The sequence below is a fragment of the Manacus candei genome, unplaced genomic scaffold, assembly GCF_025592945.1.
Source record: "Manacus candei isolate 608988 ecotype Guabito, Panama unplaced genomic scaffold, ASM2559294v1 h1tg000084l, whole genome shotgun sequence".
Taxonomy (NCBI): domain Eukaryota; kingdom Metazoa; phylum Chordata; class Aves; order Passeriformes; family Pipridae; genus Manacus; species Manacus candei.
In genome coordinates, this window is record NW_026138132.1 from 4,005,688 (window position 1) to 4,020,899 (window position 15,212).

Consider the following 15,212-nt stretch of genomic DNA (forward strand, 5'->3'; position numbering starts at 1 on the left):
AAAAATAGGCTGTTCCAGGGTTAAACTTCTCCTCCAGCGACAGCTCTGGAAAACCTGCTGTTTTGCAACATTTTCCATCCACGAGTCGTATTTTTGGGATTTCTGTCCCCAGATGAACGAGGTTTTCCACTCCAACATCCAGGAGGGCATCAGGCACTACTACGACGACCTGGACTTCAAGAACATCCTGGATTTTGTGCAGCAAAAGGTTTGGTTGGAGGGGGAGTCACCTCAGGGGGGGTCTGACGGCGGATTTTCCAAGGAATTCTTGACTCCACTCACCCCTGAAGCACAAACATTCCTTCTCACTGCGCTTTTAGAGTTTGTTCCCAGCCTCTGGCTGCTCTGCTTGGAACATCTTGACCTGGTTGGGTTTGCAGGGGGGTTTTTTTGGGTACTTCTGCTCCCCAGGGGGGTTTTTGGTGAGTCCTTCTGACGTCTGCGTAGCTGCAAAGAGCATCTCCTGCTCCTCACCAGCCGCTCCAGGATATTTATATTCCCGGGTTTTGGTGGGAAATTGGGACCTAAAGCCTGGGAGCTTTTTTGGATCTTCCCCAACCTGCTCAGGGGGAGGTGAAGAGGTAAAATAACACGTGCTGGAGCTGCTTCAGGGCTACAGAGACCCTTAGAGGGGCACCTTGGGTGGGTCTCCTGGCTCTGGTGTCGCCAGGACCTGGCCAAGCCCTTGTTCCCATGGGAAAATTGGAGATTTTCTGGAAGAAGAGGTGACCTCCACAGAATCATTTAGGTTGGGAAAGCCCCCCAAGATCCTCTGAGTCACCAAATCACAGAATATTGGGAGGTGGGAGGGACCCCCGAGGATCAACAACTCTTTAAGTCCTGTCTAAGTCCAACCCAGCACTGCCAAGCCCACCCTAAACCACGTCCCCAGGTGCCACATCTGGGTATTTGGGGGATGTGGTTTTGCTCATATTTTGAGGATATTTGGTTTATCCATTATTGGAGTCACTGTGGAGGGACCACTTGGCTCAAAGCATTTGATAAATGGGGAAAAAAAAAGTGGAAAACCCTCAAAACTTGAGGTGCAGGAGGAGAATTTCAGGGATTTTCTGTCTCCTGGATTGGCTGAGGAGAGCAGAGCTTTCCCAGCAAAGCTCTTTCAGTTCTCCCCTCAGCCCAGTTTCTCTCCTTTCATTATGAAGCATCATAAATCTGGGAGTCTTTTGTTTCTCTTTGAAGAAAAGGTGGTTTGAAGCTCCTTCCTCTTTGATGTGGTTGGAATTTAAGGCCCTCTGACCTCTCCTGTCTTGGAGTAAATCCCTGCTCTTGCCTTTGGAGCCAGCCTTGCTGAGCTGAGCTCATTAATCAGGCTGAGAACCCTCTGAAGGTCTCAGGTCCTGCCCAATTCTGAGCAAGATCAGAATATTTTCCAAGTTTTACTCTAACCACCCCAAAAGGAGGCTGGAATTCCGACCTCTGGATGATAAATGGGTGCAGAAAGTCCTTGTTGGAGTCACCCTTGAGGAGCCTTGGATCACAAACCTCCAGATACATTGGGTTTATTTATGGGAATGTCCCTGTATCTCCAAACCACCGAGGATTAGACTCTTATCAAACAATCTCCCTCCCTTTTTCCAACATTTTTCCCCTCTACTTCTTCCCTCGAATTATTATTCCCCTTTTTATTACAAGTTTTCAGGGGAAGATCCTCATCTCGAAGGCTCTCTCTGTGCTAAAAGTTGTGGCCACTCCCACATAAATCTTTATTATCCCACGTTTTGCCTCGGAGACAACGAGCTTTGCAAGGCTGTGCAGCTCCTTGCTGGGAGGGTCGATGTGCTTTTGTGGTTTCCAAAGCAGGAGCAACAGCAAGGGCAGGGATTGAGATCAGCAGAGCTGCTCATCCTGAGGGGGGGACCAGGAGAGGCCAAAGCACAGGATTTATGTCTCAGAAGATACTAAAAATTGGGTTTATGGGCCCAGTTCAACTTGGAAAGGATGAAAACTTGGTGCCAGCATGGAGGGATCACCTCCAGCCCTGCTTTTTTGGATAAAACACAAGCCCAGAGCAGCCTGTGACCATCATTTACTGTTAATTCTTGCCATTTGCCTCACTAAAACCCTTGGCTGAGCTCAGCTTTGCTGGCACACGGCTTAGTTAGGTCAGGCAGAACCACCCCAGCTCCTCAGGACTTGAGTTTGGCTTGAACCTTCTCTCAAGTCATATTAATTTTTGAGGCCAATTTTTTTCCATTTCCACTTGCTCACAGGCAGCCACACACACCAGGAGGTGACAACAGGTGAATCCACATGGTTTGCACCATCACCCTGGTAATGAAACACTGCAATTCCTGGCACTTAAAAACCAATAGTTGGAGGTTTTTCTCACTCTTTGCTGAACTCCTGCCCTTTGCAGCCCTGGGATGTGAGGCTGGAGACCACCAGGACTGGTTTAAGTGTGGGAAGGGGCTTGGCTCTGGTTTAAGGCATCACTTGAGAGAGGGTTCAAGCCAAACTCAGATCCTGAGGAGCTGGGGTGGTTCTGCCTGACCTAACTAAGCCGTGTGCCAGCAAAGCTGAGCTCAGCCAAGGGTTTTAGTGAGGCAAATGGCAAGAATTAACAGTAAGTGATGGTCACAGGCTGCTCTGGGCTTGTGTTTTATCCAAGAAAGCAGAGCTGGAGGTGATCCCTCCATGCTGACACCAAGTTTTCATCCTCTCAGAGTAACCTGGGCTGCTCAGGTGCCATAAAATCGACTGTGCTTCTCTTAAAAGCAAATCCAGCCAGGTTTGGTGCCAGTCACTCCCTCAGTTCTCCTTCTCTGATCATTTTTAGTGGTTTGCTGCTACAAGGGGAAGAGCAAAGTCTGATTTGAACTTCAAAGAGCTGCCAGAGCTTCAGTTCTTGCCCAAAACTCAAAGTAAAGCTCAGAGAGGTGAGATGCTGTGCTTATAAAACTTCCTCCCTTCTTCTGAGAAGGATTAAAGGCAGCTCCCCCAGTGGGGCTCCTTCCAGGAGGATATTAGAGCTGGAAAAAAAAATCCTCATTTCTCAGGTAGTGGAGGCAGTTTTGAACACTCAGAGCTGCTCAGGTGGGACCTGGGAGGCTCTTTCCATGTTCTCCCTTTGGTTTTTTCCACCTGTTATTCCTCTCTGAGCTGCAGGAACCCACATGAAAGTAAAACCCACCTGAAGGCTGGCCCACCTTATTAGAAATAAGCACGGGCACGACAGGAGTTTGGGCTAAACCTCTTTTTGCAGAGGAGAAAACACCCCAGTGAGGCTTCCTGGCAATTTGTTTGAAGGATTTTATACCAAGTTTTGCACAATTAAAAAAGGAAATGGAAAAAAAACTTTGCAGCATTGGGGTATCAAGCCCACCAATATCCCCTTGGGTGTTTTCTCCCCTCTTTCCAGGCATATTTTGGGAGCTGCTCTCCCTCCCTGACACAGGTGGGATTAAAAACAACAGAGGAATTTATGGTAGGAGGTCAGAAATTAGTTGCAAATCTGTGTTTTGGCTGCTCCTGGCCGTGTTTGCCCATTTTGGGGTGGGAGAACCCCCAGAGCTGTGGCTTCTCCTACTCCCTTTGGCCAAGAATTACCCCTGGGGGGAGCAGATACTCAGAGGGTTCAGCCTCTGCAAAAACTGCTCCTTGAAGAGGTTGATGCTTAAAAATGGAGAAAACCTGGGGTTTTTTTCTATCTTACCAAACAGCCCCTTCCCTCTCCTGCCTCTCCAGGCTTTTCTTTCTGGGGGAAAAATGTGAAGATTCAAATTTGTTTGCCACAAGAAGGGATGATTTGCTTTGTAACAAACCCATTTTTATTCTGTGGAGAACAGAGAATGACTTTCATTAAACTTTTTTTTTTTTTTTGCCTTCATTGTGGGAAGAGAAGAAAAAAGCAGCTTTTTTTCCCCTTTGTAGCTGCAGCATTTGATCTCTAATTTAACTTGACAGGAGGAGAAATCCCTGTTAGACTTTGGAGCCTTATTAGCATTGAATGGCACCAACTGAGCTGCCTTCAAGAGCCAAGAAATCTGCTCATTCAGGGGCTGGAAGAGCCATCTCCCCTCAGGAATAGGCTGGATTAGTCACCTGGAATTAAATCAGTCAGGCTTGAATGAGCCTGAGCTTTGCTGGGCTCCAAGCAAAGCTGACTCCAGCACTGGGATCCACCTGGAACTGCCACAGCCTCTAAACCAGGGCTAAGCAGGGCTTAACACCCACTCTGCTGCTTTTACAGAGTGTCTTCAGCTTCCCCTTCAGGGTCCTGAGAGCAGGAAATAATTGGGGCTGTCAAAGCTGGGGATGGAGATTGCAGGGAAAGGCTGGAGGGGGATGTGTTGGAGTTATGGAATGGGTTGGGTTGGGTGGGATCTGAAAGATCAGCCCATTCACCCCCTGCCATGGGCAGGGACACCTTCCACAGACCACATTGCTCCAACCCAGCCTTGGATGCTTCCAGGGATCCAGGGGCAGCCACAGCTCCTCTGGGAATTCCAGCCCAGCCCCTCCCCACCCTCCCAGCCAACAATTCCTTCCCAATATCCCATCTAGCCCTGCTCTCTTTCAGGTTAAATCCACTCCCCCTTGACCTGGCAGGACATGGCCCTGGAAATGCTGGTTCAGCTGCCCCTCTCACCCTCTCCTTTTCCTCTCTGTGCAGTTTTCCTGCTGTGGTGGGGATGAATATCGAGACTGGGGGGTCAACCAGTACCACTCCTGCAACAGCAGTGGGCCCCTGGCCTGTGGGGTGCCCTACACGTGCTGCATCAGGAAGGTAAGGCAGACAAGGCACAGAAAATGCCTTTATTTCACTCAATATTCCATAAAAAAAATGGAATATTTTTTATCACTGGTTATCACTGCATATTTCTGCGCTGAAGGATTTCTTCTAACCTGCATTTTCAGCTTGACACAACATCAGTCAGTGTGAGATGATAAAGAACTAGAAAATATATATATTTGTGGACTATTTTTGTTGTATTTTACTCTGCTGTTTTAATGCAGAGCAAAGTCCTAGCCTGTTTCTGTTTGTATCATCCAAGGAGTTGTTAGAAATGCCAAAGTTTTCAACTCTGTGATACAAAATGGTTTGGAGGATTGTTTTTAAAACAATAGCAGCAACGTAGGACTTGGGGGATGCTCTGCATGGAGAAGGATCCAGGGAGAGCTGAGAGCCCCTTCCAGGGCCTGAAGGGGCTCCAAGAGCTGGAGAGGGACTGGGGACAAGGGATGGGGGGACAGGACACAGGGAATGGCTTCCCACTGGAAAAGTGGGGATTTAGATGGATATGGGGAAGGAATTGTTGGCTGTGAGGGTGTTGAGGGGCTGGGCTGGAATTCCCAGAGGAGCTGTGGCTGCCTCATCCCTGGGAATATCCAAGGCCAGGTTGGAACCTGATCTAGTGGGAGGTGTCCCTGCCCATGGCACTGGATGAGCTTTATGTTCCCTTCCCACCCAAAGGATTCCATGATTCTGTGTGGTGGTTTAGATGGAATATTGGGAAGAAACTGTTCTGTGTGAGGGTGGGGAGGCCCTGGCACAGGCTGCCCAGAGAAGCTGTGGCTGCCCCAGCCCTGGAGGTGTCCAAGACCAGGTTGGGCAATGCTTGGAGCAACCTGGGCTGGTGGAAGGTGTCCCTGCCCATGGCAGGGGGTGGCACTGGATGAGCTTTAAGGTCCATTCCATGACTCCATGACTTGGCTGCATCCCAGTATGGATCTGGATGCACTCTGCTCCTCTCCTGTCCAACACATTTCTCAGCCCCTGAGGGGTTTAGGAGTGTGTTGGGGGTGTTGATCTGCTCCTGGGGAGGAGATTTGTGAGGATTTTCCTGGAAATGGGGCTGTGTTTGCACAAAGAGCTGCCTTTGTGCAGTGGATGAGAGAAATCCCACGAGCAACTGCCCCTGGAAGGTGGCATTTCCAACCTATTGGGTTGGATGGGGCTGGACTCCAGAGGGGAGTGGATCTGCAGAGCCAGGAGGTTCTCCTGAGCTGGTTCACAAATCTGGGAATGAAGACATCCCCCTCCAAGCAGAGCTTTTCTGCTGAGCCTGTGTCAGTGCTGACACAGACCTTTTAAGCCAACCCTGCTCCTCGTTGTCATCAATCCAACACATGTGGAGATAAAAATCCCAGGAGCTGGGCCAAAAACAAGCCCAAATATCCCTGGTTGCTGCACCAGCAGTGCTATAAACTTCCAAACAAGGATTTGCTGAGCTTAATCCTGGTAGCAAAACCTCCTGGAGGTTCAGAGCACTGGGAGGATCAGCACTGGCTCCCAGCCTTGGCTGTGCCCCAAGTATTTAATAAGGAGAATTTATCATCAACCTTGTATTGTTGTGGGGTTTTTAGTGGGGAAGAGGGTGAAATGTGAAGTGGTTTAATTATCACTGGAAGTCTGACATGCAAATCAGCTGCAAAAATAATTGTCAGCTCTAATCAGGGCGTTGATTAAGAATCCTAAAGCTCCTGGAGGTGGAATTAGAAATTCATGGGTTGTCCTTTTGTGGTACAAGTGGGGATGTGTTGAAGAAATCCAAGTGGATTGTGGGGTATTTTTACACTCCTCATGGTTTTGGGTGAGAATTTGGCCAAGAAAAGACCTTGGCAGAGCAAAGAGGGAAAAATCCCAGGTAATTAATACAGAGGGGAAGGAATAATCCTGTGTCTTAGTTTAACAAGATTACAATTCAGGAATTAAGAAACTTCAGGTGGAAGTGTGGAAAAGGAAAAGAGACAGCTTTTTATTAACAAAATCTGAATAAACAACAAATGGTGCAACCAAAAAATTTCAGAAGAAACAAAACAAAGTCCCAATTCCCCAGGTGGGGGGAGAAACCCGGGGCTGGGTGGGGAGGCAGGACTGTCCTGGCAGTTCAACAGCTGCTCTCAGCCCCCTGTGCCTGCAGCCAGCAATGAAGGAATCCCTGTGCTGGTTTAAAGGTAAACCATCAGGGGAAATGAACTCAACTCAAAGGAGACATTATACATCAGAATAACAATTTAATAAAATAATACAATAAATACGATTATACAGACAAACAGTTGGTTTTAACTCCCAAAACCCAAATGTATAACCCAGCACCCTGGGGCATGAACAGGGTGGTGTTTGTTGGGCCCCCTGAGTCCAAAGGAAAAGGAGAGGGGAAAAACCTGTTGGTGAGAGTGGTGGTGCAGTCTGGGTGAGAGTGGTGGTCTGGAGTCTTCCTCTGGATCGCAGGAGTGGTTAAAAAAGTCCCAAGACCCCAAGATTATCTATTAGTTCAGGCAGGAATGTCCAGCACCTCCCTCAGGGTGGGGAGTTCCACACTGGGGGTGAGCACAGGAGCACCCTCCTATCTCCCAGTTCCACACTGGTGTGAGCACAGGAGCACCCTCCTGTCTCCCAGTTCCACACTGGTGTGAGCACAGGAGCACCCTCCTGTCTCTCAGGCCTCTGAACACCCAGTTTACAGCCTGAGGGGTCAGGGCTGCTCTGGGCAGAGGGTGGAAATGGTTCATTGATAACAGTTTCTGGAAATGGCATGGAAGGCTCTAGAATACCCAGTTTTGGGTTACACCCATCCAGTGATGAGCTGGTCCCAGCTGTTCTAACCAGGACAATCCCTTTTCCCCCAGGCAGTGCAAAGGCAGAACACCTCACTCTGACCTGGGTCTGTCTCTCTCTCTTGGTCTTCTCCATGAGGTGTCCCGTGGGGGAAAAAGACTTCCTCTCAGAAAAAGAGAAAGAGGTGGCCAAAACTGGGGCTCCTGCTCTGTCTGGTCCTGGACCAAACCCCAAAGCCCCCAACCCAAGGACTCCCCGCTGTCCCTGCGGCCACCGCGCTGTCCCCGAGCCCACCCCCTCCCTGACCCCCCATCCCAGAACAAACAGATGGGGGGGTGGGACCCTAGGGAAGAAAAAGACAATTCCAATGTCTCTTTTCAAACCTCTGACATCATGGAGTGGTTGGGGTTGGAAGGGACCTTGAAGATCACCCGATGCCACCCCCTGCCATGGGCAGGGACACCTCCCACCAGCCCAGGTTGCTCCAACCTGGCCTTGGACACTTCCAGGGATCCAGGGGCAGCCACAGCTTCTCTGGGAATTCCAGCCCACCCCTTCACCATCCTCCCAGGGACAAATTCCTTCCCCACATCCCATCCAACCCCACCCTCTGGCAGTGGGAAGTCTCCTTTTGGCTGCAGCTCTTGAAACATTTTATTTGGCCGCCAAAGGTCTCAGCCCTGGGGATGTCTAAAAACCTTACTTTTCTCTACAGTGATGGAAGACTTTGGGGAAATTCCCAAAGTCTTGATTTCTGGAGAGCCCAATACCTTCAATCCCTGTGAAATTCCATTTTTTCTGAAGGAGACACACGACTGGAGGTGAAAGTCCAGGGAATGCTGGGGAAGAGCTGCTTTACAGGAGCCCCCAGGATGTGGAGATGGTCATGGTTTAAATCACTGGGAGAGGGTTTGGGGGCCTGAACATCCTCCAGAACAGCAGAAAACAGAGAGAAAAGGGGTTGAAAAAAATATAATTAAAATACCCCAACAACTTTTTGCCAAAATTTCCAGTTCAAGCATCACCTTTGGGCAAAAAAGAGCCTTGAGGTGACAATGTGAGGTGTGAGGGTTGGAGTCTGCTCGACTTTTGCTGCTCTGAATAGTCCCAGATGGGGCAGCTCTTCTATTTCTTGTTTTTAAGTCTTGTTTCTTGTACTTCTTTGTATACTTTTGTTGCTCTGGGATGAGTTTGTTCAACTTTCTCTCTCCACAGGCCCCTGGGGAGGTCGTGAACACCCTCTGTGGGTACAGGACACTCGACAAAGAGGTGACTTTTTGGACTCTCTAAGAGATTTGCTGCTTCCTCTTCCCCAGATCCCCTAAAAAAAATCCAGTTGGAACAGTCTGGAGGTACCAGCTGAGTATAAATTCCATTTTATTGCTTTTCCCTGGAATTTTGGGGTGTTTCTCAGGCTCCCAGAGCATGTGAGTTTGGGTATTCCCTGGGACGTTCCTGAGCCACGACATCCCTGTGGGGTTTGCTGGGCCTTTTCTGGACCAGGACCTGGAGATGCTGGTAATGAGCTGTGTTTGGAGGTTTGGTGGTGGGAGAGAAGCTGATTTGGATGCCTCTGGGGGTGACCAGGATGTTTTTCTCCCCCTTTTCCCAGCGCTTGGAGCTGCTCAGCATCATCCATGTCCGGGGTTGTATCCACGCTGTGGGGCTCTGGCTCAAGGACAACTTCGAGGCCACTTTGGGCATTGTTTGCTCCCTGCTGCTGCCACAGGTACGTGGTGGATTCCATCACAACTCTCCTGGCTTTTTTCACGCTGCTGGAGGAGGAAAATGATTCACTTTTAGTTATTTTTCCCCTCCATTTATATCCAAAATTGTGAGCTGGGCAGGAAAATTGTCACAGAGCGTCCTTGGGCAAATGAAGAGTTTATGACTGTGGTGGGTGACTCAGAACACTCCTGAAATCTAATTATTGATCAAATCACAGCCTCTGAAAGCAAATCAAGCCTGTGTGAGCAGAGCAAATCCCCCTCTATTTGTTTTCACGGCTCTGCTCAAACAGAGCAGAAATATTAACCAAAATAAAGTACAGTGGTAAATTTAGTTGTGCTTGCCTCAGGAAATCCATTAACGATGTCTGAGGATCCAACTGACTTTCCAGGTAATGAAGCTTTTCATCACAGATAATTAACATGGAGAGAAATTCGGGGTTGTGGTTGGGACTCTTTTTGCAGCACTGTCACAACTGTGCTGGCCAGGAGGGGAACCTCTCTCTCAGATCTTCCCAGAATTGTTTTGGTGATGATTTAGTGCTGATTTGATCCTTTTTCTGATTCATGTCAAGGCTCACAAGCAAAATCTTTCTTTTTTGTTGGATTAATGTTGGGTTCACTGCTGGAGGGGTTTGCTGATGCTCTCCGGATATGGGGTTTTATTCAAATGGGAATGAAATGATTTCCTGTTTTGCTGTGTTTCTGCTTGAAACAAAAGGTAGAAAGTGGTTGGAAAAAGCAGAAGCTGTTGGGGAAATATGTTAATTTTTCAAAGGATGGATTTTGCTCTCGAGCTCTCAGATGGTCCAGATGAGAAACTGAGGTGGGGGAGTAGTTTGTGCTCAATCCTGGCTGTGACTCCCAACTTTTCTAAAGTGATTCCATTAAAAATATGCAAATGAGCCCTGGAATTCTGCTGTGCTGCCACCAGGAAACACGACAGGCCCAGGAATGGGGTGAAAAGTGCCACAGTCGAGGCAGGACATCGAGAGCCCATTAGAGGAGCCACCTGTTGGGTTCTCCATTAACCTGCCAACGGGAAGCTCTTAATTGGGAAGGGTGGGGAGCAAAAGCAGGGCTGGCAACGAGGATTTCTGAGCCCTGATGAATCTCAAGTGCTGTTGAGGCAGCTCTGTGATTTCTCTGTCGTGCCATTAAAGGCTCTTCATATGCAGAACCTCGTTCATCCCATCTGCTCACGATTTTTAAATATAAATCATATTTGATTCTGTCAAGTTTTGGAGGGGATGAAGTTCCATCTGTGTTGCCAGGAGCTGTCAGCCCAGGAACAGCTTCATCCCCAGCAGCTGCCAGGAGGAAGTGGAGTGAGAGTGTTGTCCCTGAATTGCTGATCCAAGGGGGAAAAGCGTTGATGTGAGGAGGTGACAGTGCCCTGAAATTTGGGAACAGGGAATGTGTTGACACGTCCCATCTCTGCCTTTGGATATTTGTCATGTCCCACATGGAACATGGTGCAAACCACCCTGGTGGGAAACCTTCAGGATGCTCGGGAGAAGGTTGGGATTGTGATCCAAACCCTGAGTCCTGCTTTGGGTTCTCCCAGTTTTCCTCACTGTTGCTCTTCCTTAGGACCAAACTTCAGGCTTGTTTGACCTCAAGGGTTCAAAGGTTGAGGATCTGAGCTTGGTTCATGTTGATCAAGATTCATCCAAGATTTCTGCTGGGATTTGGGAGCATCAACTGGCTTTTGTACAGAAAAAAGGACCCAAGAGGAGTTTTGGCTGATGGAGAGTAGGAAATTATCACTCTCCATGTTGTCCTTCCACCACAGAAGGTGCAACAACACAGAAGGTGGACAGCATGTCCTTCCTTTGCACCCAGATGTGGGAAACCACCAAGTTTTGCCTTTCCATGATGCAGGAAGTTACTGAATTTATGAATTTCCTCTGCTTTTCCCCAAATACCTGTGAGAGCCCAAGGGCTGCTTGGCTTGGCTTCCTGGGGCTTGTGGGCATCTGTCCGATGAGGTTCAGGGAAATCTGTAAATCCCCGGGGTCCTGGTGGGTGTTGGACTGATTGAAGAGGTGAAAAATCCCATTCCCAGGCCTTCCAGGAACTAGGAATCTGAAAAATTCCCTCCTGAGAATCTCAGGGATCAGGTAACTTGTTATTAGTGCCGAGCTCAGCATCAGGAGTTGATGCCCAGAGACACCTTGGATGGGAGAGAGAGAACAAGAACCTCCAGGAGAAATTTAAAGCACCCAGAAAAGGTTGTCCTTGCTTTCCAAGCACCTCAAAAACATGAATATTGGCCTTTTCCCTCTGGGAAAAAAATGAACAGGTGCTGGAATGGGAGGTTGAGTTGAATGATTTACCCAGTGAAGGGTCTTCTGCACACCCAGGGCTTCAGGGCTGGGATCCCTCCATGGGATCTCCAGGAAGTTCCATGGAGATGATGAGAAGCCCATGGGCCAAATCCATGGATAAATCCATTTATGTCCCTGTAATAACACTTAGTAACTGGACACATCACTGTGCAGCTTTTCCCCTCTCCCAGCCCATGCAAGGCAGGGGGAGTTTGTAGTTCCATGATCCCTCCCAAATCCTGAATGTCTCCTCCTTTTTTAAATAATCCATCAAGCAGTGGGGATAAAAAAAATCCCATGTGAGGAGTGGGAAGTGGTTTTGTTCATTTGCCTCATTCAAACACACCAACTCCATCATTTTCCTGCCTTTGCCTTTGCCTTTCATTCTCTTTTTCCCTTTTCCTGTTTCATTCTCCACAATCCCCTCTTCTTGCCCTTCATCTCAGCCAAACTCAGGCAGAGGCCAAGCTGTCACACATTTCATGTCACCCTCCAAAAGACACTTTAATTCAGGCTCTGGCACTCAGAGGCAAATTCCTGTTGTGGCCTTGTTGTGTTTAATTATGGAGCAGCCCCAGATCTTTCAGCAGGGGCAGCAAAGTACAGGAATTTGTTTCCTGCTGGCTGCTCCCTTCCCTTCCCTGCCTCCAGCAAGATTAGCCAAGGAGTTTTAAATGTGCAGGAGACGTGTTTGTGGTGCAAATAAGGCAGAAAACCTTGTCCCTTGTTCTTGTAGCAGCTTTTTGATGGACCACAGGAAGTGCATCTCCAGCTTCTTCCTTCTGTGGCTCTGCAGGAGATGTTTGCTGGTGGCATTTCAGAGAATCCTGGGATGGTTTGGGTTGGAAGGGACCTTAAAAACCACTCAGTGCCACCCCCTGCCATGGGCAGGGACACCTTCCACCAGCCCAGGTTGCTCCAACCCGGCCTTGGACACTTCCAGGGATGGGGCAGCCACAACTCCTCTGGGAATTCCATCCCAGCCCCTCCCCACCCAATTTCTTCCCAATATTCCATCCTAATCTCCATTTTTCCAGTGTAGGGCCATTCCCCCTTGTCCTGTCCCTCCATCCCTTGTCCCAGGTCCCTCTCCAACTCTTGGAGCCCTCTAGGCCCTGGAAGGAGCTCTCAGGTCTTCTCTGGGAATTCCCAGCCCTTCTCCAACCTCCCAGGGAAGAATCCCTTCCCAAAATCCCATCTCAACCCACTCCCTGGCAGTTGAAAGCCATTAAAGTGACAGTCTCCCTAGAGCCTTCTCTTCTCCAGGTTGGACATTCCCAGCTCTCCCAGCCTGGCTCCAGAGCAGCCCTTGGATCACCTTCCTTAGCAGATTGAAGACACAGCCACTGTAAAAAGGCAGAAATAAGAGCATAAAAAAAGCTCCACAACCCTTTTTTCCCCCTAAAAAGGGGGATTTTTTTCAATCCTAAAGAAGCAGAAAGTGATACAGGTCCAATTAAATGGGAGAAAAAAATCTCTGGGAGGTCCCTGTTAGAGGTTAAAATCACTCTGTGACACAGAGTGAATTGTTTCTACCTCTGTTTCACTTTGTAATTCCATCCATCTCCAGAGCTCTGCCCTGGGAGCATCCACAGAGTAATGGATTGTCAGTGCAGGGGTAGATGTTCCCTCCTCAGAGTATAAATCCACAAGATCAACACTTTCATTCCCTAAAAAAAAATGCAAAATTAGACTTTCAAGAGGCATTTTGCAGCATGGCATCTTCATCTCCTGCTGCCAGGGATGGTAAATGTTTCTTGGTGTAAAGGGCATCGAATCCACCAAAGTTCCTTTTTCCTTTGCAAGATTAATTTGGGGTTTGTTTGCTTTTTAATATCCCTGTGGCTCCAGGGCCTGCTGTGTTCTCAAGTGGCTGACATGTGCTTAATGGAGTAGAAAAGGGGAATAAAAGGGATTTTTCCATCTGCAGCCCATGACCCCGACAAGAGGCTGCTCTATAAATACCAATTTATGGGAGGAAAAGTCAATAAAAGAGAAATGCTTTGCTTTTTACTTCATTAGCTCTGGGAAAGCCTGAAATGATTCAGTAATTCTGGTGAGCAGGATCCAGCTTTCCAGCCCCCAGACCCAGAAATATTTGCATGGAAAAGGGTTTCCTGGCGGGAAGTTTTGTGTGCAAAGCCCCTCCTTGGGCTGCTGGCTCATCATCTCCATGCTCAGAGCTGGGTCTGTGGGGCCCATGGTGCAGAGGGATGTGCTTTGCCCTGCCAGGGCTCCTGAACATCCTTGGGTTGCTCTTTTCCATCCTTATTTTTTGCCCTTGTGAAGCAAAATCCAAAGGGCTCCTGGCTTTGGTTGGTGAGGAAAATGCCCATGGAGGAGCTGAGCTGCTTCTGAGTGCTCTGAAAGGGCCCAAAATGCAGCTTTCCACCCCAAAACAAGCCACTGATCACACACAGATGAACACACACATCCCTCAGGGAAAACATCTCTGGGTTCCAGCCCAGTCTGTTGTATCATGATGTGAAAAGGAGTGTTTGAGCCTTTTCCTTCTTTGCTTCCAAACCTTCCCAGTTCCTATATCCAGACGTGGAAGATAAGAGCTTTCAGTCACTCCCAGGGAAGAGGATGTTGGGTCACACTGAGCCATTCTCTCTTCTTGGAGAGAATTCCCAGTGCAAATCTGTTCAGTCCAGGGGAACAAATGGATCTGAGCAAAGCTGGGCCTTGGCAGGGATGGAGCTGAGCACCAAAGCTCCTCCTGATTAGTCCTACATGGGAGACAGAAATACTTGGCTTAGGCCTGGCAGAGTCATGGGTTGGTTTGGGTTGGGAGGGACCTTAAAGACCATCTAATTCCAACCCCTTTCCATGGGCAGGGACACCTTCCACTATCCCAGATTGCTCCAGCCTGGCCTTGGACAGTTCCAGGGATCCAGGGGCAGCCACAGCTTCTCTGGGCAACCTGTGTTGGTTGGAAGAGACCTTAAAGATCATCCCATTCCAACCCCTGCCATGGGCAGGGACTCCTTGTGATTTCCCAGTGGATTATTTATTGGTCTTTATTGATTCCCTCCATATCCAAAGGTCCTTGGATTTATTTGCACCCTGTAAGAGCAGTGACTTGATGGGTTGGTACCCTTTTTAGGGTACCTTCATTTTGCAAACCCTGAGCATTTAAATGCCCCCAAACCAGCACAGACAGAGGCAGAGCCGAGCCCTCCCGAGGCCACAGTGGTTTCCTGAATTCCATTCGGGAAGAACAGGCAATTTTCTAACTCAAAATGACCCTCAAACAGCAACTCCCCAGTGCTTGGTGCTGAATTACCATCCCAGGGCTGGGAGAAAAGCAGCTTTTTAATGTTTTTCGCCTCCCCTTTGATGCATTCTGTTACCCTGTTCCTCTGCAGTAACTCCTTCCTTCATATTGCAGAGCAATAAAATCAATGCTGGCGTTGAAATTCTCTTCACTTCTGGAAAACACGGGGCCCTTGGTGCCGGAGATATTGGATCCATCGATATTCCTGACAGCTTTTTCTGTTCTCATTAAGGGAAAGAGGATATTTAGAGGCAGGCTGGGATGGAGGGTGGTTCATAACTCAGAGGAGGGTGAGGGCTGTGGGATTCTGCTGCTGCTGCAGGACTTGGGCTTGTTTCATTCCCTTCAGGAAT

The 15,212-nt window shown here is 48.7% G+C and overlaps 1 protein-coding gene across 3 annotated transcripts in view; it reads left to right on the top strand.

Moving 5' to 3' along the window:
* The window catches only part of LOC127481990 (tetraspanin-15-like), a 42,651-nt gene that overhangs the window by 22,020 nt on the left and 5,419 nt on the right, over positions 1-15,212 (top strand). For 2 of the 3 annotated variants that reach the window (XM_051811919.1, XM_051811917.1), the window contains 4 exons: positions 113-208; positions 4,634-4,747; positions 8,738-8,791; positions 9,135-9,251. In XM_051811919.1, coding sequence (XP_051667879.1) covers positions 113-208; positions 4,634-4,747; positions 8,738-8,791; positions 9,135-9,251 — 381 coding nt within the window. The remainder of the gene's footprint in view (positions 1-112; positions 209-4,633; positions 4,748-8,737; positions 8,792-9,134; positions 9,252-15,212) is intronic. The other variant, XM_051811918.1, reaches the window with a different exon arrangement.